Raw genomic sequence first — 21,590 nt, forward strand, 5'->3', positions numbered from 1 at the left:
TAAAATTGAATTGAGCTTTAAGCATTAGTAACACAGAGAATTCAGCTTTCAGTCCCCATTAAAACAGGTCCACTATGAGCCAAATAAACACAAGAAGCAATTCATTACCCAAATTAAACAAATATTTCAGCTTTCACTGGCACTGTCAAAAAATGGATGTTTCAAGGCTTCTTCAGCAGTTATTCTAGTTTTAGGGTTCAAGTCTAAGAGTCTAAATAACAAACTAAAAGCTTGATCAGATATATTTTCCCAATCTTTTAAGTTTTCTTTATTTTGTGAGATATCTATTCTACGATATTTAGTTGACCTAGAGGGCGCTGCTGTACGTAGTTTATGACATAATGTACGGAGATGTAATGGCGGTGTTGATGGGTTACAGATTAACGATTTTCCTGAAATTATAAAATACATGTTAAATTTAATTCAAAAGGAATGAAAAATCTGTCATAAGGAAAGGTAAGGAGGTTTGTATTAATTCACCATATTAGGAGGACACATCTATATTGTACAAGAAAAATAACTTCCAATGATATCTCCTACCAGCTGGTCCTTAGGCAAACCAATTGGTGTTCATTTTTGCTGGATATTTTACAAGGAAAACAATTCAACTTCTCCAAAATCCTTAAATCCATCCATTCTTAGCCAAACTTCTGAGCTTTCATATCACCAAGATTATCCAAACTTATTCATAGATGGTTGACTGCAAACAGGAGTAATGAAGGATGTTCAAACCTTCTCAAGACTTTTCAAATAACACCCTAGTTTTTTAGAAGTACCCACTCTAGTTCCCAGGGCCCAACACTTGATAAATTAAAAATTAAAAAACTCACCAAAAGATTTAGCTGCTGTTTTGACTTCTTCACTACCCATAATACTGATAATCTGAGCCAGGGCCGTCAGATCATCATTGGCACGAAAAAACGGGTATCTACCACTTAATAATGATAGAAATATTACTCCAGCTGACCAAATATCTACAGCTGAAAATAGAAAATTACCAGTATTAGGTGGAGGGAAATACAAGGCTTCAATCCTGGACCGGATATGCGCTATCAAATCAGGTAGAATTTATTCTTGAACTTTGTCTAAATTAATATGAAATTCTGATCATTTCTTTAAAACAAATTGAGAATCCAACTCTAGACTGTAACTTGGTAAATGGTGTACAGGTATTTTTCATCTGAATTTGAAACAAGATTGAAGGGGTGCTGTAAAATCCATTATGATTAATTTTGGCAATGAAAAATTCGACATTATGAGATTTCATGAGACAAGACAAGGCCTGCATTGTGTGCAATTACTTTCAGAATTAATTTCGTATTTTAGTGCAGCACAGAAAACTCAACTTGTTAATAATGTTTTTACCTGTGGTCTGATCAGGATATTTCATTAAAACTTCAGGTGATCTAAAACCAGGAGTACCAGCTCTCGGTGCCGCCTGATTACTTCTACCAGTACAGATACTACAAATCATAGGCTGGCCAGCACATTGACACGTGTAAGGATTATTAGACATCATAACAGCACTGGTCGAGGTGTTTCTCGGTCGACTGGGAACATCTTTATCTTTCACCATCAAGGCTCGTTTAGCTAGCAGATATCTTCGAGGTGATTTAACGTTCTTAGTAAATGATATTGAGTCCATATTAGGTGTGGGAGGAGTATATGGCTTGTTTGACCAACTGTCACATGACTTTTTACTCTGTATATCTCCACTGTTTTGTTTTGATTCCCCCTAAAATTAAATTTATAACAAAGATAAATTCATTCATTGATTATATTATGGGGACCTGTTTCTACATAGATACTGCACAATGTATATTTGGTACACATCTGTTAAGATGCCTACACTATGTAGATCAGGGATCCCAGTCAGGAATAAAAATAAAATAGAGAAATTGGAAAATATCAACTGAAGGTCAAGTACAGTAGAGAAATATTATTATACAGAAATATGTATCTGTTATATAATTCAGATTGGCTGTCAAACATGGTTACATAACTCAGAAAATTGCTCAAAACATTGCACAAGTCACAGGGATACAACTAGCCAAATAGTTTCAAATATTATTTCCTACCGAGAAACTTACTGTTTTAGAACGGGGAGAAGTATATGGCACATAAATTACCTTGATCTGATTGTTAATATTACTGTCTTTAGTTGGTGATAATGGTGTTCTAGTAGAATGTCTATTTTCTATGGTACCAGCTGGTTTATTAGTAGTATTACTATTAGACTTCAATAAAACAGGAGCTTTATGAGCCAGACCAAAATCTACCAGTGCATACCTAAAGAAAGAAACCATTTTAAAGGACATCACATTAGGTTCACTAAACTACCAACTATTCCTTGTCCACACTAATGGTGCTTTTGTTACATAGGGAAAAAATTGGCCATCAGAACCAAATCCTACCCTACACTTGATGATTCAGTGAACCCTACTCCAAACCCCAAAATGCCATGTAGACTCAAACATATTTCTGTTGATGACCTCTCACTCCTGTTCATTGAGTTGGTTTACTTTGCCTGAATAGGGAGATTATTGAAGAAATAGAAACATTATGATAGATTACATATTTAAATAGTGTTGACATTATATTTGTCTAGAGCTTAGATATAAGATCGTCATCAGGTCAGCTTTTTTGGAACGTTTCACGAAGTAAACAAACTTATTACACAGTAGAAGAAGGTACTTACTGATTAGTCTGTCTATTATATAAGAAATTAGAAGGTTTAACGTCTCTATGTATAATATCAAACTGATGAACACGTCGTAAAGATAGTAATAAATTCTTCATATAATTCTTTACTTCTAATCTACTTAAATTCATAACATAGTCCTAGAAAATACAGTAGTATTTATTATCTAAATTTCTACAATAAATACTGTAATAATCCAATAATTTACAGTAACAATTTTCAAATGAAAGGAAATGATAGGTATTTAAACGACATTATCTTGTGAAAGTAACCATCATGCAAGTTTGCTTTATGACTTAGGTCCCAGTTTGATCTAATTGTAGCTCTATCTGAAACTTTTCATTTCAATTGCAGAATAGCTAACAATTACAGACAACTCTAGGTTCTTACCTGAAATTTTTCATGTTTAAAATAAGGCATGACTATAACTACATGGTCTCTGTTACGTAGACATAATTCTACTCCCATTACATTGTCACATCCACTGAAAATATATAAATACATTACATTATCATCTCTTATACACACTTTCATAAAGGTAAGATCTATAGGATTGTGGTTGATAATGTTAACATCTTCTGTTAGTAGTGTTAGGCTATTGATTGAAAATGTAGAGCTTATTGTCTTCTTTAAAACTATCATAGATTTCTGATGCATTTCACTTAAGTATTCATAAGATCACATGAATTATGAAAAAGATCGATGAATAGTTGAAATTCACTGCCTCATACAAAGCTATTTGAACCAGCCCCATCTATAAAATTGATTAGAGGAATTATCAATGATATGTCTATGTGGATAAGAGCTTACCCTATTTCTTGTAGACATTTCAATTCACCTTCAATACGTGAAGGATGGCTGGTGGGTATTATATGTTTTAACGCAAACTTCTCTTCTACATCAGGATACAACTTTAACCTGGCTAAAAATACTGAACTAAATGTTCCTGAAATAGATATTGTAGCCACAGTATGAAAGGGGTTTGTCAACTTGTCATCTCTTTCAGAGAGTTCACCTATTACATTACTTGGTATTGGAGATTGCTAACCCTTTAAGAGAATCTAGTTTCAAATTGAAGTTACAAAATGTGTTTGTAACCCACCTTCACCTATTTTGTTTAAAACTATAAAATGTTCTGCTACTTCAGGTACAAACTCGTATAAACAATCTATTTCTTCTTGTACATCAGCTAAAATCATTGGACAATATAAAGTAGGTATTAAGGTGTGAAAGTCGACACTGGGCTGACTCTCAGAAGCACAGACACAGGCATCAGAATCTTACTTTGAGGAGAATTTGAACAAACGACACCCAATCGCCTAGCAGACGACAAGGTTGAATAAAATGAATGCACATCCAGGGAGAACTCAAAAAAATGACACAGATAGCTGAAACTAAAAAGCATCATTTACATCCAGTTTAAACTATTGCCAATTTTGGAAATTCCTTCCTAATCTATGTTTTGATTGAAATCTTTCAAGACACAAAGAATAACCTTACTAGGTAGTATCCTACAGAGAAATTTTTGAAAAAGATCTAAATTTTATGGCATACTTACTAGGTAGTGGTTCAGGCGAAGAAGGGAAAGATTCTCGTGGGCGTTTTAAAGTTATTTTCTGCCCAAACCCTCGTTCAGGTACACTAACAATAGCACTAATTAACGATGTACTCGACATCAGGTCTTCTTCATGTGTTCACTTGTTGATTAAAATATTTAATAGGTACCAACCTAAACAATCTGAAATAAAAACAAAACTTTAATTCCTTCATTTCTATGATAGGTACCCGGTACCAATCTAAAATGAAAACACAATTTTTTATGATTGAATTTCCACTGACAGCATTGATATAACTTGTAGGACCTGTACTCTTTGCCCTGGAATTCATATTTACCCTTTCAACCCTAGATTTTTACCGCTCAAAGAATTACGTAAAATTCACTGAGCAATCAGTTAAGCGTCTGTTACCAAGTGACAACATCATATGGCATTATCGTTATTCGCTTTAAGCTATATAAATTTTTACTTCATTATCACTCAGTGTTCAAAAGTTTAAGCATTTTTCATATTTTCTGTGTATAATAAGACATTAAGAGCTATTGATCTTAAATACATTTTTAGATGCATGATGTTTTCATTTGAGTGAAAAAATTGAAAGAAGGTAATGCCTGGAATTCAAGATAATCATTTATCTCATTTCAGTGAAAGGTTTGGCTCAAGAATTTTGGATTGCTTTTGCTAAGGATGAATGATGTGGATTTTTATTTCCTTCTTTGCCTAAAGTGTCTTCTGTCAGAAGTTCTGAACCTAATGACTTATGAAGTTGAAAGAGAAGGAGAGAGAAGACCTTTTTACATCAAAGATCACATTCGATCTGAAATCTGGCATTAGATTTACATACCAAAATATCGTCTGCATTGATTAAATTCAAATCAGAAACATTATGCTATCTGGATTTCCACAAAATATCAAAATTAGATAAATATTGTAAAAGTTTGTTTGAGTTTCTTTTTCTTTCTCCCGCGGAAATAAATCAACATCCTGTTACCAATTTCGAACATCGCGCATGACGGAAGTGAGATTCCACACGTGGTTCCGGTTAAATATAAACAAACCAAAATGGATAGAAATTTGCTTTAATTATCAAGACTTCATTGCTAAACTATGGATAAAAAAAAGTCAAGAAAGCCCAAATCTGCCCGACCTAAGGTAGACCGCAACCTAAATTTTAAGAACTAGCCATTTAGCCATGCTTTATTGAAAAAATACTCAACACAAAAAAAGTACAAATTTATTTTAAATATGCAATTATTAACGCAAGAAAAAGTATTTTGCTTTGTTATTTAATAGAGCTTCATTCCAGCATACTGTCATACGTCAGGTACCTCTGCAATGAAACCAAGATCTTAAATGAAAATTAAGACAAGCTTCTGTCATTTCAATACACCAGTCCAATCGTCGACAAAATTGTATCATAGAACTCGTCGATAGAAGTCATATGAACAGACCAAGCGTTTTCCTTTATCTGCGTGTTGTTTTTGTTGACCGCAAATTGGTTACCTGTGATAGGCTATCTTTTAAATAAGTTTCAGTCTAACGGTATTCGGTTAAATCGGTGACATGTCAACTCAGCGACAAATTAAGTTATACTAGAAGTTGTCACCGAGTTAACTCACTTTGTCACAGAGTTAACTCTCTTTGTCACAGAGTTAACTCACTTTGTCACCGAGTTAACTCACTTTGTCACAGAGTTACCTCACTTTGTCACAGAGTTAACTCACTTTGTCACCGAGTTAACTCACTTTGTCACGAGTTAACTCACTTTGTCACAGAGTTAACTCACTTTGTCACCGAGTTAACTCACTTTGTCACAGAGTTAACTCACTTTGTCACAGAGTTAACTCACTTTGTCACCGAGTTAACTCACTTTGTCACCGAGTTAACTCACTTTGTCACCGAGTTAACTGTCTCCGAGTTAACATGTCACGGAGATGACCGGTATTCAGTCTAACAACTAGATTCCAAACAGCATTTAAAGAGTCAACAAGTTCAGACCAATATTTTTAACTATTTTAGGGTAATGTGAAGAAGAAAGTTCAGTATGAAACAAGTGCTGAAGATAAATTTGGAACGAGTCATAAAGGCAGAAGACACAGATTTTCAGTTTCACATAAATATGTTCTACCAGTGGTTGATAAAAACTCTGAGGGGGGACAGAAAGTTGAGGAGTATAAAATAGATGTGGGTAAACTGTCGAGGTCTAAATTAAAACATCAAGTCACCAAGTGGGCGGGGAAAAAGAAATGGTTGAAGGAAGAAGGGAAAGTAAACGTGAAATCTGGGAAGTCGGATGTGAGAAAGAGACTGGGTAATAAAGAGTGGAGAAAAGATAAGAAAAGAAAAGATTATCAAGTCTCTAGGAAAGTGAGTAGAGCTTATAGTTCTTTCTAAAGGCAAATCAGTCAGATTAATGACAAACCAACATAGTTTTGATTGAATATAATTTGGGTAAGTATATGTGTGTTTTTCTCGTTGCTGTTGGGGGTGAAACTGTATGTTTATGCTAAGCTCAATGTGTTGTGTTTCAGCTTGAAGATCCTTACCCTGGTGATGCTCCAGTTGATCCAGTGAAACTAGAGAAATATAAACGTACAGATACTACAGAATTAGTAAGTATGAATGAAATGAAATGAATGGAGTTTTACGTCCTACGTTTCTGCACCATGTGGGCTAATGAAGACGGACAACGCCATGCAGGTGCAATGAGGGAAATTTTGCCAGGACAGCAGCATAAGCCTTCTCTTTTTAGATTTCCAACTGTTAAGGGATTTTCAACGTGCACAGCCTGTAGCACACGGGGCCTCGGTTTATTGTCCCATTGGAACGACTAGACGCTTTTTCCATGTCAGCCCCTCTTACCTGCATCACTGACAGGGGGAAACCGGGTTGAAAAATCCGAAGGTATTATCTCGACCTATGCCGGGATTGAACCCTGGACCTTCAGGTTAGCGAGCAAGCGTCTAACTCACTGAGCCACCGCGGCTTCCTGCGACAAGACAAGACAAGACAACTCGTTGAAAGGTTTGGTTTGGCTTCTGTTTGACAAAGAAAGTCTTCATGTTGATAAATTAGCTTTTAAAAAACAAACAGCCTGTTCTATTTTTAAGGTTTGGCTTTTGATTAAGAAACTGTCCTTATGTTTCATAACTAAACGAATATCCGTTGTTAAAAAGACACATATTTAAATCACAAAATTAAGCATTTTTTTTAACCTTTTGACATTTGATTGGATTTGTTTTTATTGTAGAAAGATGCCAGATATTTAGCAGCGAAACCAGATATGACATTATCTAAAAATAAAACCGATTATGCTGTAGAATTATCAGCTAGGTCTGATTTTTTACTACCAGATAACTCCGGGTAAGTCTTTTTATCTTTATTCAGACCAGAAACCTCTTATCTGCTGTATTTGTTAAATGATTTATGAATTAAATGTGAATGTATGATATATATCTTAATTTTTAAATACTGATATTGAAGTAAAGACATCAGAGAAAGTCAGTGTTAAATAGACTAACTGAGTTTATTGACAACCAAACATGTTTCAGCCAGTGTCGTTAAGTTTGATCAGTATTTTCCTTTTATAATAGTAATTATGTTTGTATTTGTACAACTTCTCACACATTCAGTATTTGGTTTTTATGATGATTAAGCAGTTTCTCTACGGAATCCTTAACAGCATACGCTACTACGTCAAGTATGTCTTGAATGTGGGTTGACAGCCATGCTAATTTGTTACTGAAACGATGCTCAAAATATACTAGTCAAGTATGTATTAAATGTGGGTTGACTGCCATGCTTATTTGTTACTGAAATGATGCTCAAAATATACTAGTCAAGTATGTATTAAATGTGGGTTGACTGCCATGCTTATTTGTTACTGAAATGATGCTCAAAATATACTAGTCAAGTATGTATTAAATGTGGGTTGACTGCCATGCTTATTTGTTACTGAAATGATGCTCAAAATATACACTAGTTATCTAGTTATACCTAGTTAAAACACTTTCAACCATTAGGTTTCTTGGTACTGCATACTGTTTCTATTTTTAAACTTCCCATTGATCAAGGTTTGGTTGTTAAGGCAATAGACAATGTATACTGGACACTATGATGACTAGATGATGTGATAATAATATTTTGATGTTGTGATATACTGTGGTATATTATTATAAGGTGATGAATTAATAAAATGATTATTATAGATGTATAGAAGTAGAAGAAGGGGAAGATACAGCTGATATTAAACAACATGATATCATTAGTTCTGTAGATATTACAAGTGCTTCTAAGGTCAGTATCTCACCTTCAGTTTGATGTTCTGGACTATTGTCGTCTCGATTAACAAGACTTTCAGATTATTTCAGAAAAGTTTATCTTGATATTAGTGTTTATTATAGTATTACACTGTATATATATGTTGAAAATATTAATTTGTATGTTTTCAGTCGTTTGAATTAGATCTACAGTTATTTGGTCCGTATAATATCAACTATAGTAGAAATGGGAGGTATGTTACATTGATTTCAACTTCACTCTAATATGGAAGGCTACATGCTAGAGGAATTAACTTCATATGATGTCTAAATGAATTAAAAAAAATATGCAAATATGTATGAATTAAATAAAGGAGTATCCTAATCAGGCCCGTTGATAAGAGCCCCTGCTCTAGCTAAGGGCCTGATACTAATATCAGTGATTCACAGATATTTACAGATTTTTTTTATTGACAGCAACAATTTTATTTGCTTCTAAACATCACTTAAATTGCAATTCAAAAATCAGAAATTTATTTGCTAATTACACAATCTTAAGAGAAGTAGATGGTATGCATAGTGCTGAAAACCAAGTTATTTATTTTCTAGGTATTTATTATTAGGAGGTAAAAAAGGTCACGTAGCTGCTGTCGACTGGCAAACTAAAAAACTCATGTGTGAAATGAACGTGATGGAAACTACCCATGATGTCAAGTAAGTAGTGCTGGTTAAATGATTATACTAGGTACATGCATAGTGCTGGGTATCAGTATGATACGTATTGTGATACAGGGGTAATGAGAGGTATCGTCAAGTATCGATAAATGACCTCGTGATCTGATATGTATCGTATTGTGAATGTCATATCGCGATACATTGATTCACCGATATATTGTGCCAGTACGAATTAGTTAACAACGACAATTCAAGTTGTATAATTACCAGCCAGCCCTGTTTCACCAGCAAAAGAGTAAAAGATGTTGGTATTTTGAGAATGGAAAGGATAAAATTCACAGATACTGAGGTTACTGCTTAAATACTATAACTGGTAGTGGAATAGCTCTGTCGGTAACGAGTTGTAATGTTGTCTCCTAGGTGATTAGGTGTCAGGGGTTCAAATCCTACTTGTGGAACGAAAATCCCTGATGCTAAAGAGTAAAATCATCTGCCAGTGTATTTGATGCCATGTGTAAGAATCCTCAATAATTGTGATGCCACAATCAGTGGTTCCAAGAATTGGCCATGTGTCAGCTTCAATTCCTATCACTGTATCTCTGATATATGTAATTAATGTTATTTTCTGTGTATAGATGGTTACATATAGAAACAATGTTTGCTGTGGCCCAGAAAGAATGGACGTATATTTATGATAACCAAGGAATAGAATTACACTGTTTAAAAGCATTAAATAAACCATTACGATTAGAGTTCTTACCTTATCATTTCTTATTAGCTACTGGGGTAAGATACTTTCTAGTTCTTCTTTTTGAATGCTGATTGAGTTCTTCTCGCTTTTCTCATGAACTTAAACTCTAATATTGGAAAGACCAATTTCATTCCATAGCTGGCTGTCCATGTCGCCTGTCTGCATCACGCGAAGGGTTATAGTATTATCGACTCTTTTAGGATAGCAAAGTAGGTTTTAGAGGACTGTCTTAGCCTCTCCATTAAGCCAAGCCTACTATGTATTGGCAATGTCATGTATATTTCCTTATCTTTAATTAAAATGCGCCCCCCCCCCCCCTTTTTTTTTCTGATGCATGCCTGATCCTAAATGAGGTACAACATGCTCACTGTTCCATGATATCTGATACAAGTCTATGACAACTGTATAATGTATAGGAAGTATATATAAGATTAATCAATGATGAGGCTGAGAAATATTGGTTCAAGTGGATAATGATATTTTTATTACAGTCGTCTGAAGGTTTTCTATCATATCTAGATGTCTCAGTTGGTAAATTAATAACGAGTATAAGGACTGGATATCCTAGACTAGATGTCATGTGTCAGAATCCTAAAAATGCTATTATACATCTGGGACATCCAGGTGGTAAGTGTTATATTTCTGAATGTTTTCAATTTAGATGTTGTGGAATATGCTTGTATATTCTGCAGGTTGATCACATTGTGGTAAATGCATGTACATTTCAATCTGATTGGTTGGTTTTGAAAGAAATTCAAAATTTGTCATATAGCTTGCCAGACAACAATCAGTTGTTGGAGAATAGGGGGTATATTCGACCACTAAGAAAACTTGTTTGTATTGTAATGAGAGGAGAACGCCCTCAGAACAGCCATGCAATGGTTTGCCCCTATTTTGTAGTTGTAGGAGGCTGACCAATTCAATTTTATTTGTTTGATTCTAGGCACTGTAACACTATGGTCTCCCAATATGAAACATTCTGTAGCTAAGTTATTATGTCACCATGGTGGAGTCAGATCTGTAGCAGTTGATAATACTGGCAAGTAAGTATTGTTTATCTATTTTAATATTAATTTGATCTCAGTTTCAGCCAATTTGAATACTGTAAATTCAATAATTAGGAAGGAAGTAACAAAGTAAACATGCAACTTGGTTATAATGCTGATAGTCATTTAATTAAGAGATTTAATTTGTACCACGTGCCATCAAAACGAGTTGATGTGATTTGCTTCAATAAAAATGCCTCATGTTATATGACAATATCTGTATAGTATAATAGTTTTAATTACTGTTTATTCTACTGTGATATTGGAAAGACCAATTGTATTCCATAGCTTGTTGTCCTCATGAGAAGGTTTTTGGTGTTATTGACTTTTTACGATAGCAAAGTAGAGTACTCTGATCCTAAGTGAGGTCCAAAATTCTCACTGTTCCATGATATCTGATACAATTCTATGACAACTGTATGGTGTATAGGAAATTTATATGAGATTAATCAATGATAGAGCTGGGCAATATTCTATCTATAAATATAATAGACAGCTTGTATTTATGATATATATATTAATAATTATTTTCTAGTTATATGGCTACGTCTAGTATTGATAAACAGTTGATAATACATGATTTAAGAACATATAAAATGTTATATAAATATCGTCTACCATCAGGAGCTGGTGGTTTAACATTTAGTCAGTCTGGACAACTAGCAGCCTCCATGGGTAGTGTAGTACAGGTATGTCCATTGTCTAGTTTTCAGATATTATTGGTCGAAGCAGACATTGGGCTGTCTGTCAGAAGAACTGGCACAGGAATCAGAATATTTCTTACCTTGAGGAGGATTTGTTTATATGGCTCTAGCATGTCTAGCCCTGTGGTTAATTATCATGTTAGTCTATAACAAACTTACACATGAGATGAACATGCTAAAATCATTTCCAGAATACACAGCCAGGTCCATAAGAGATTGTCAAAATATCCCTCTTTTATTTGAAACAGATGTTTATTGTTTTTTAATTACCGGTACAAGGAAAGACATGGCTTCAAAAAGTTATTGTGAACAAATGTTTACTCAATTTGAGAAGCTTACTGAAAATATTTGTCTATGAATTTTTTGTGGCTCTGTGGAGTGTGATGGTCTTTGCCGAGTCAGCTTCATCTCATTATCAGTTAGTTTCAGATACTAATATATATATATATTCAACTGTTGGTCGTATTATTACAGGTATATAAAGATGTTTGTAAAGAGAAGATAAGATCACCGTATTTAATACACAGATTAACCACTCCAATATCAGGTGTACAGTTCTGTAATTATGAAGATGTATTAGGTGTTAGTCATAGTCATGGTTTCGCTAGTTTACTTATACCCGGTATATATTTACTTCTTTCTTGACTTTAAAATTAACTGATTTGGAAACTGAACGGGCAGAAATTTTGCCTGGACAAGCACATAAGCCTACTCTTTCATTGTAAACCCCAGGTTACCTTGTAAGCATAGAATTATGTCTACCACTGAATGAGTTACAACTATTAAACTATACAATCTGTACAGAAGTGGCTGAAAATATTGTAAACTGTAATATATGTATAATTTAAGGGTCTGGTGAATCTAATTTTGATGGTTTTGAAGCCAATCCATATCAAACTAAGAAACAGAGAAGACAGGCCGAGGTTAAGATGCTTTTAGAAAAGGTCAGTATTGGTTTGTTTTCTTTTTTTGAAAAGATAATTTTCTTTACTAATTGGTATGTTAATAATGTTTATTAAAACCTATCAGAGAAGGAGCTTATCATTATTTGAACTCTTAAGTAGAGAGAGAATAGCAACACAAGATAACTAATTGAGGATATTAAGCAACTCCATACAGTGTGCCATCAGGAAAATTTTGTCAGGACATACCTCAACACATGCTATTTTTTTAATTTGCAATGGTGTATACTTAATACTTAATACTTAATATAAAGTTGAAGTGTGATTTTTTTAACCACCCCTATTTTACATAAACAGGTACAACCAGAAATGATCACACTAGATAATACAGCTCTATCTAAAGTTGATGTAGCTACAATGGAGAGAGATTTAGATGAAAGAAAGAAATTGAGGGTATGTATTCCTTATTGGTATTTTCACCCAGGAACACTTGGGGCCACTTAGCATCAAGGGCTGTAAATAACATATAGGCAGAGGGTAGGGGGCAAGCAGCTGTCTCCAACTTAAATCAACTATGCAAAGGACTTGTCAAAATTCAGGATAGTGCACCCTGTAATTATCAGCTTCTGATCCCCCATCTCAATAAGTACTCCCTCCACAACTGATACTAGTTTACAACCCTGGCATTAACTTCATCATCTAATAATGGGGATTCATTCTGTGACGATGGTACAAATTCCATGGACTAACATTTGTTTCACTTGAAATATTACCACACACTCAGATTTACTTCTGATGAGCTGAGCTATAGGCTTTCATTCACTCCTCAAAACATTAGATTTCATTCTGCAAAAAAATTCTGACAAACTTCTTAAATCTAATATATTTTTTGAGCAGTCTTTCTCTTTGTGCTCTTCAGTGTCTGATAACACTTCTGTTTGATTTCAGTATTTGGAAGAGAAGACTATCAGTTATACACCAAAATACAGGAAGAAAGGCAAGAGTAGTGGTGTACGCCGCGAGAATCGTAAACAAGGTGTTAAAAATAATATCATTAGAGATGATATCAGAGATCAGTTGAAAGAAAAACGACAGGAAAAACGTGACAAGAAATTAGCCAATCAGAGAGGAGTGAAGTCTGTTCTCGATAGATTTAAACGGACTGTAGAGTGATGGGATTTATAAATTACGTGTAGTGTATTTACATCATATGGACCAGTTTCTTTGAATTTAAAAAAAGTTTATGTCAAGATGTTCTGAATTATTGAAATTGGCAGATTCTGATGGTATAGATATGTTGTGTTCTGTACATATTAACAGAGACCAATTTCTTTAACAAGAAATATTGAAATCTGCAAAATAAATTAAGTCAATTTTAATGCTTGATCAAACAAACGACAAAAAGTAATAAAGGAAAAATGTATTGCATTTAAAATGTAAGATGTCTGTATATTTGTTAAATGTTATATAATAGAATTGAATATTATCTTGTACCTTGTTTATAAACTGAAGTATATCACAAAGTTTCAGACAAGTTATGAATTGCTTTATGGATTTTTTTCGATCTAGTTATGCAGACTAGGTAGTGGAGATGAAGTCTTTGCTATATATAGGGCTAATAAGAACAGGCATTGTCACTGCCTGTATCCGTTTGGTCCTGTGATGACTACTTCAAGCCCTTTCTCCCACCTGCATCAGACATGGGTAAAATTATCTTCATGTTTGTCTTATCATTATGTGCACAGTAAAAACGCCTCCATTGTGAGTTTTCTCCAAGTCTGGTATGAACAATATATTTGGGTTCTGCATGAAGGGTGGGGGTAATTTGGAAAAAGAGGTTAGGGTAATTTTACTATAATCTCAGAATGTTCCTCAAATCATGCTGCATTAGCCCAATCAGGTGCAAAATGCCATATCATTAAGACACTAAATGGTATTTTTTGCTTTTATTTTTTTTTAATTTACTTCTTCTTGGCCACACCAACTGTTCTACCACGTCGTCCGGTAGTCTTGGTTCTTTGACCTCTTACTCTCAGACTGAAATATAATACAATACAATTTGATCAACATACGAAAAAGACAAAAATAAGATTGTGTTAACACTGGCATCAGGATTGAGGAATTGAACCATCTGTACCTCATCGCCCTGTCATCAATAATCTTACTCCCTGCCATCTGAACTATTCCATTTGAACAAAGCTATGGATATGTAAATATAGATGAACTCAACTGTGCAACTAATCTGCATTTGTTAGGATTTGTACAGTGTATATCAAAGGAAAAGATAGTATCAAATTACAACTGTCAAGGGATTGCTTAAAGATATTGTGAAGAGGTTTTCTAAATTTTTTAAGTAGCGGGGACACTGAACAGCTTCAATTTGCAACGCGTTTTAACGTCACTAGAGGGGAGCTACCGGAAGTTACTATCTATCCAGTTCCCACAGACGTCGGAATGAAAATTTGAAGGTGCAAATTGATGCTATCGGTTTCCCCGATAAACATAAAAAGTTTAGAAAACCTCTTTACAATCCTTAATTGCACAAACATCTTCACAATGTCAAGCTGGTGCCATTACCTTGACTACAATAGCCACTACTTTTATCACGGAAGTTTGTTAATACAGCGAATTGATCAGATGCTACACTCTACCAATCAAAGCATGTAATTAAGGGCTAGTTATTGGCTGTATTCAGTAGCAAAAACCCAATCAAATTGCTGCAAATGCAAGCTTATGTGATAAAGATGGCAATTGCTGTCAAGGTATGAGACACCATTTGTTATGGCTGAATGCACAACATCTTCATAACCCTTATTCCACTTACCCCCAGTAATGACGTAGACCTCTGTGGGCTCGGATTTTCTTCAGTCTTTCTAAATCTTCTCGAAGTTTGTTATCTAAACCGTTAGACAAGATCTGGGAGAATTTACCGTCTTTAATATCTTTCTGTCTGTTTAAAAACCAGTCTGGTATTTTATATTGACGAGGGTTATTCATCACAGTTACTAGTCGCTCAACCTGGATAAATTCAAATCGTATCAATTATATAAAGTCGTAGTAAGGATGCTGTATCTTTAACTATTTGTAAAGGTGCAGGCACACGAGCAGTCTTGATTTTTTATAGTCTGCAAGACAGACCGTCATCATCCAATCAGATTCATTTTCCTTTCAATTGCATGCTCCTCACGTGATTATTGACAAAGTGGAAAACCACCAACTAGAGATTTTTGTCTCCTAGTGTGCCTGTAACAAGACTCTAGTCGGAGACAAAAATAGCCGACCGAGACTGCTTGGGTGCTCGCACCTTAAGGGCCTTTATCAATTGGGGTTGAATGTGCCAATAAATGTAGAGGCCGAATCTAGATATATATCTATGAAGGCAGTAATGTAGCTTGTTGGTTTCAATTTGAAATGATGGTTGCATAGAACACAGTGGTGTGTGGCACACTCATCATGAAACTTTCCAATAAGCCTGTTTTTTCATTCCATGTGCAGTCTGTAGCATACTGGTATCAAGCAATTTATTGACCTTTTTACATTCATGAACCCACTGGAGATGGAGAGAACAGTTTCTTGTTATCCAATGCAACAAATTTCAATGATAAACTTACATCTTCTTCAGAAAGTTCTCCAGCGCGTAATCTTAAATCAATATTAGCTTTTTTACACATAATATTAGCAAATCTTCTACCAATACCCTGAAATAAACAAACAGTACATTGACGAATTGAACTCACTTATTTTGGACACATACAATCACGATGGATTATTTATAAACAAGTACAAGATCATTTTACGCCCAAGATTGAGGCATTGTATAGTCATCCATCATTCGTGTGACGGAAACCACTCCTCATTTTCAGGCTAACAGAGCAAATATAACATCAGCATACTATTGACTATTCAGTCCTATATGTCAAAAATAAAGCGCACATAATTACCTTGACAGCTGTCATAGCGTACATGATTTTACGTTTACCCTCAATATTGGTATTTTGTATACGCAAAATATGCTGAAACTTCTCGGGGATTACCAACGCCTGCAAAGGTAAAGTCAACATATATTTGTTATTTCAATAACAGAATTGCCTTAGAATACTGTATAACTCTAACCTTATACCTTCATGGTATACAAATACTAGTAACCGACAAAAGCCTTGGCAAAGTTCAAAGCACAAACCAAATTAATCAAGTCCTCATCAGAACCAAGGGAATACTCGTGAGAGGAAGGTCTAGTCAACAATCATATTTTGTCATATTTAAAAAACTGATCAGAAATACTCGGGAGACACTCTCAACTCGTTATATTTCATACCATAAAATCTAATTTAGTCTTTTATGAAAGCGACCATAGAGAGAATTACTGAGTATTGACATTCTTTAATGCAGTTTCAGGGGCTTTTCAGGCGCCGTTGAACTCTAAAATGACTACATTATAGCAGATTAAATAATAAGGAAAGTGTATAATTAATATTAGATTGAAAATTAATCGGATGCATTGAGATTGATAAAGATTAAGGCGAAAGTTTATCATATTCACCCACCATGGTGGAAGTTTAAGCGGAAAAGGAAGTTGATATGTTTCTACGCATGCGAATTGGCAAAGAATGCAAGGCTATCTATTTACAGCATCGACTAAAAATATCGTCAATTAATGTGCACCGTACAAATTTACAAAATTGGCATTCTTCAATACTCTATATTTAAAAAGCCTTCAAATCAATCTCTTTTTATTTAAAACATAATCCAATATTATGCTGAAAATATTGAAGGCTGCCACAAGATTTAGAAGACAATTATGTTTGTCATTTACAAAAAGAAAATAATTTTTCGTCATTTCAGTGTCTTTCAGTGAACGTTCTTTATTGACGACTTTCCAATTTACACTTCCGGTAAAATCCAAGATGGCATCCTTAGCAGATGACAAAATGCTAGAAGATCAAAATAATGCAATTGATGATGTAAATATAAAACAATTTCAACATTTCTGCCTTCTCATAAACTCCAACTTAATGGTCTATGACTTCTGTGTAGTCCCAAGAAAATCGGATAAAGAATAATCCCGAAAATGTCCAATATCACTCTGTCGGCCTCCTGTCATCCTCATCAGATCATTCATAATTTCATTGAATCATTGATTGACTTTAACTTTCTCAGTCTCAATATCAGGCACTGATCAGGCCTTTAACTCTCAATGTCATTGAATCGCTTGTCTGTAGCTACAGGGTGGGGGGAGGGGATAGATTGCCCTTCTGAAATATTCTGACACCTGATCAATTCCAATAACCACTGGAATATAAAATTACATAAAAGATAAAGGTATGGAACTGAACACAGTGGTCGACGGCCAATTCTCAAAAGCGGACCTATAAGAACCTGTAAGAATTACTGAAGCTAAAATCCCACATCACTGCCCCTCCTGATATATTACTTTCTGTTTCGAACAATCAAATCTGGCTGATGAATTATGCATATAACTTTGTTACTTTCATAGATGATTGTCTGGTACAGTCAGTCATTGTAAATGTTTTGGAAGCCAATACCAAATAACCTATGCCTTTGTCGGTGACTTCATCCATTAACCTAATAAGTTATTGTCGTTTTCTTTCAACTTGCAGGGATCATGTGAAGTGAATTTAAATCTTGGAGATTTAGATCTGACTTCTGAAGATTTTCTTCTAGATGAAGTAGATGGTAAGTTGATGGCTTTATTCTAAAGTCTCTGGCTAAAAAAAAAAACGAAAAGGATCTAAAATCAGTCAAATTTAATGCAAAATTTTGCTCTACCCTAAGTTACTAGGCTGTATTTTGTGTGCTATTTGACACCTCCCCACATTCACTCTTGAACTCTCCCACACATGCATACTTCCTATCAAAATGAAACTGTATTTGAATTATTAGGAGAGCTCATTTGTATTATTAGGTGTAAAATCAATAAATCATAATTTTTCAGTTCATATTCAACAGAATTTGGAAGATGAAATTGTAAAGGAAGCTTTAAAAACAGTAAGACTTGTTACGTTTCTATGTTCATATATTGTTATCACTTTTTAGAAAAGAGAATATGAAATGAAATGAATTGAGTTTTATGTCCTACTTTTCTGCACCATGTTGGCTAATGAAGACAGGCAATGCCATGCAGGGTACAATGAGGGAAATTTTGCCAGGACAGCGGCATTCGCCTGCTCTTTTTCGATTTCCAATTGTTTGACGGATCTTTAACGTGCACAGCCTGTAGTACACAGGCCCTCAGTTTATTATCCCAACTGACAAGATGCTTTTTCCATGTTAGCCCCTTTTTCCTGCATCACTGACATGGGGAAACTGGGTTGAAAAATCCAAAGGTACATGTCGACCTATCCCGGGATTGAACCCTCAGGTTAGTGAGCAAGCATCTTACTCACGGAGTAGAAAAGAAAATGGCACTTGTCTTACTTTATAGTATCAAGATTAGATTAGAACTTTAAATATTAAAATATATGCGTCAAAGAGATTTTAATGGGATTTATCAGTTTTTGTATGTATGATGGAGAAAGTGTCTATTTACAATATGTTGTATGCTATATTTTTCTAATATTTATAATAATTATAGGGTGTTGATTTAAGACAATATTCTAAACAGATAGAAAAAGAACTGCTACAGGTTGAAAATGCCTCCATCAAAGACTGTATCCTTGACTATTTTAGAAGAAAGAATACTTCTTTGTCAAACTTGTTGAATTTGTTTTAGATTCATAATTCTGATACCTTTATGATAATGATTTAAACTTACTCTAATGTCTTGTCATTTGGTATGTTCAGTTTAAGAACCAGTACCAGTCCAAAAACTGTATTAAATTTTGAGTACTTTGACGTGGTGTTAGGGTGTTTTGAGACGAGTGTCAAAGAAAGCACTGGCCTAGGTCACAGAGCAATAAATAAGCTTATTATTTATGTGAAAATTAGTGAAGTCATTAGTATGATTGTAGTTGAAAAGACACACACAAACATACATGTACTCTGACATATAATGTACTGTATATAGCCATGACACCAGTCTAGTGTCACAGTGTGTTATATGATATGATGCTGGATTATGTTTGATTTAACTTTAACCTGATATAAGATATCAAAGAAAGTCAGAATATAGCCAGTTTACATAAACAGATCTCAGCTTGTGATACCATCTTACAGGTACGTTTCTCTTTTATTCTGATATAACCTTATAGAATGCAAGTATTTTTTTCTTGCTGACCATTAATTCTTGAACCATTCTGTCTCCCTTTCCAGTATACTTCTCATCAATTACTCACATTGATACATTAATATTGAAATAGAAAACAAAACCTAGGCCTGGTGAGGTAGAATTAACATGAGTTGATAATTTGAAATCAATGTGTCAAGACAGATGTCTGTAATAACCTATTTATGCCAGGTCAAACCCTTGAGAAAGTGCTTAATACACTGAGCTACAACATCTTCTCTGCAAATACAGAAGACTAGCTGAAACTTATATCTTGGTTTTAGTTTAGAGTCTTTCATCACTCATTAGAGAATGTAAGAGCCACTTATAAATATACTGTGATTATTACATAAGTATTGTTTAGTGTATCAATGCATCCCTTCAGACTAAAATAATTTCTGACCATTATAGAGAATGGAAGAGATGTTGAATGGGTTTCAAGGTGATTTAAGTTCTATTAGTAATGAAATCCAGACTCTACAGGAACAGTCTATAGCTATGAACATCAAGTTAAAGAATAGACAGGCTATTAGAGGAGAACTCAGTCAGTTTGTAGATGAAATGGTTATACCTGAACAGATGATCAGGTAAATACTCGTTAAAGAATAAGAATTGGAATAAATATAAAATTTTAATTCTTAAATTACCTTTGTACAAGATATCAATTTACGTGCTAACAATTTTTGGTTGGAAATTCCCAAAATTAACAGCCATTGCATAGAGGGGAAAAGTAATGAATTTCTTCACTTGAGATTCATGTTTAGCTAGCCTTCAGAAAAACACACACCAAAACCATCTTAATGTGATTGTTTGATCGTTGTTCAAAACCTCAGAAAATGTTTTAATATTTTCAGTCATATTCTACAGACGCCTGTAACTGAGAGAGAATTTCTAGAACAGTTACATGAATTAAACCATAAAATAAACTTTGTGAAAGAACAATCATTCCGTGAAGCGAGATCGTGTACAGATGTTAGAGATATTTTAGAGAAATTAAAGATTAAGGTATGTTGATTTAATTATTCAGTAATAATATTATAAATATCATATATTCATTGTTTTTAGAAGTAGATAAATTCAAATCAAAGTATAATGGCTACTGATTTTTCCACAATAATAATAGAATAAGATTTTTTTGTAGATTTTTTGATCAGTCTTTATGCAGTCAAATAGAATTAAAAATATAGTTTTCATTAAATTATTAAGCTTATATCAAGATAAGTTTGACAAATCTATATGTGAAAAGAAAATTCTATACAGATAGACTTGTCTTCCATTTTCAGGCTATAGCAAAGATTAGAGAATTCCTTCTACAGAAGATATATTCATTCCGTAAACCAATGGCTAATTATCAAATACCACAAAATACCATGTTAAAATTCAGGTAATATTACTTTTCTTGTAACCAGTCAGTAAAAAGAACATGCTATGAAGCAAGGATGTTTTTTTAAGTTAGTTTTTAAGAAAAATGAAAGAAATTAAACTGGAGTACTGACTTATAACATAACTTATATAAAAAATTCACTGTTCACCTTTATCTATTATATGAAACAAGTTTCAAAGTAAAAATTCTCTCTATAAATAATGAACATAACACGATTTGTTACAAGGTTTTTATTCTCAAAACAATCTTAGTGCTAGGATGTCCTAGGTTCTTATCTTCTAAAATTGATTCTAGGATATCCTAGGTTCATATCTTCTGACATTGATTCTAGGATATCCTAGGTTCTTATCTTCTAACATTGATTCTAGGATATCCTAGGTTCTTATCTTC

At 34.0% G+C, this 21,590-nt stretch overlaps 4 protein-coding genes across 4 annotated transcripts; 2 read left to right on the forward strand and 2 right to left on the reverse strand.

Moving 5' to 3' along the window:
* Positions 1-126: 126 nt before the first annotated feature.
* On the reverse strand, positions 127-3,900 carry LOTGIDRAFT_136165 (hypothetical protein; the record flags this gene model as incomplete). The annotated part of the gene is made up of 8 exons (XM_009046556.1): positions 127-392; positions 831-980; positions 1,366-1,735; positions 2,250-2,289; positions 2,699-2,841; positions 3,092-3,185; positions 3,512-3,647; positions 3,804-3,900. The coding sequence occupies 8 exons, from the start codon at positions 3,898-3,900 to the stop codon at positions 127-129; spliced, it is 1,296 nt and encodes a 431-aa protein (XP_009044804.1).
* A 1,398-nt stretch (positions 3,901-5,298) lies between these two features.
* LOTGIDRAFT_223849 (hypothetical protein) lies at positions 5,299-13,767 on the forward strand (the record flags this gene model as incomplete). Its single annotated transcript, XM_009046557.1, has 15 exons — positions 5,299-5,409; positions 6,277-6,624; positions 6,789-6,869; positions 7,508-7,620; positions 8,466-8,553; positions 8,709-8,770; positions 9,126-9,230; positions 9,827-9,977; positions 10,434-10,569; positions 10,886-10,985; positions 11,524-11,677; positions 12,167-12,314; positions 12,542-12,636; positions 12,952-13,064; positions 13,566-13,767. The coding sequence occupies exons 1-15, from the start codon at positions 5,365-5,367 to the stop codon at positions 13,765-13,767; spliced, it is 1,941 nt and encodes a 646-aa protein (XP_009044805.1). The 5' UTR covers positions 5,299-5,364.
* Positions 13,768-14,352: 585 nt separating this feature from the next.
* Positions 14,353-17,155, reverse strand: LOTGIDRAFT_198613 (hypothetical protein). The gene is made up of 5 exons (XM_009046558.1): positions 17,139-17,155; positions 16,536-16,634; positions 16,206-16,292; positions 15,419-15,612; positions 14,353-14,631 (listed from the first exon to the last, which is right to left on the reverse strand). The coding sequence occupies exons 1-5, from the start codon at positions 17,139-17,141 to the stop codon at positions 14,556-14,558; spliced, it is 459 nt and encodes a 152-aa protein (XP_009044806.1). The 5' UTR covers positions 17,142-17,155; the 3' UTR covers positions 14,353-14,555.
* Positions 17,156-18,230: 1,075 nt separating this feature from the next.
* On the forward strand, positions 18,231-20,407 carry LOTGIDRAFT_136177 (hypothetical protein; the record flags this gene model as incomplete). Its single annotated transcript, XM_009046559.1, has 5 exons — positions 18,231-18,288; positions 18,548-18,600; positions 19,187-19,262; positions 19,700-19,767; positions 20,228-20,407. Coding segments are annotated over 5 exons (435 nt in total), but the record flags the coding sequence as incomplete, so codon positions are not given.
* Positions 20,408-21,590: the final 1,183 nt, after the last annotated feature.

Source organism: Lottia gigantea (assembly GCF_000327385.1).
Source record: "Lottia gigantea unplaced genomic scaffold LOTGIsca_103, whole genome shotgun sequence".
NCBI classification, from domain to species: domain Eukaryota; kingdom Metazoa; phylum Mollusca; class Gastropoda; family Lottiidae; genus Lottia; species Lottia gigantea.

Bases quoted from the DNA above. Each gene is read 5' to 3' on its own strand.
- LOTGIDRAFT_198613 (XM_009046558.1), bottom strand. The intron at 16,293-16,535 runs GTAATTATGTGC...TGTTTATTTCAG, and splicing joins ACGCTATGACAGCTGTCAAG to GGTATTGGTAGAAGATTTGC. The intron at 14,632-15,418 runs GTAAGTGGAATA...ATTATATTTCAG, and splicing joins GGTCTACGTCATTACTGGGG to TCTGAGAGTAAGAGGTCAAA.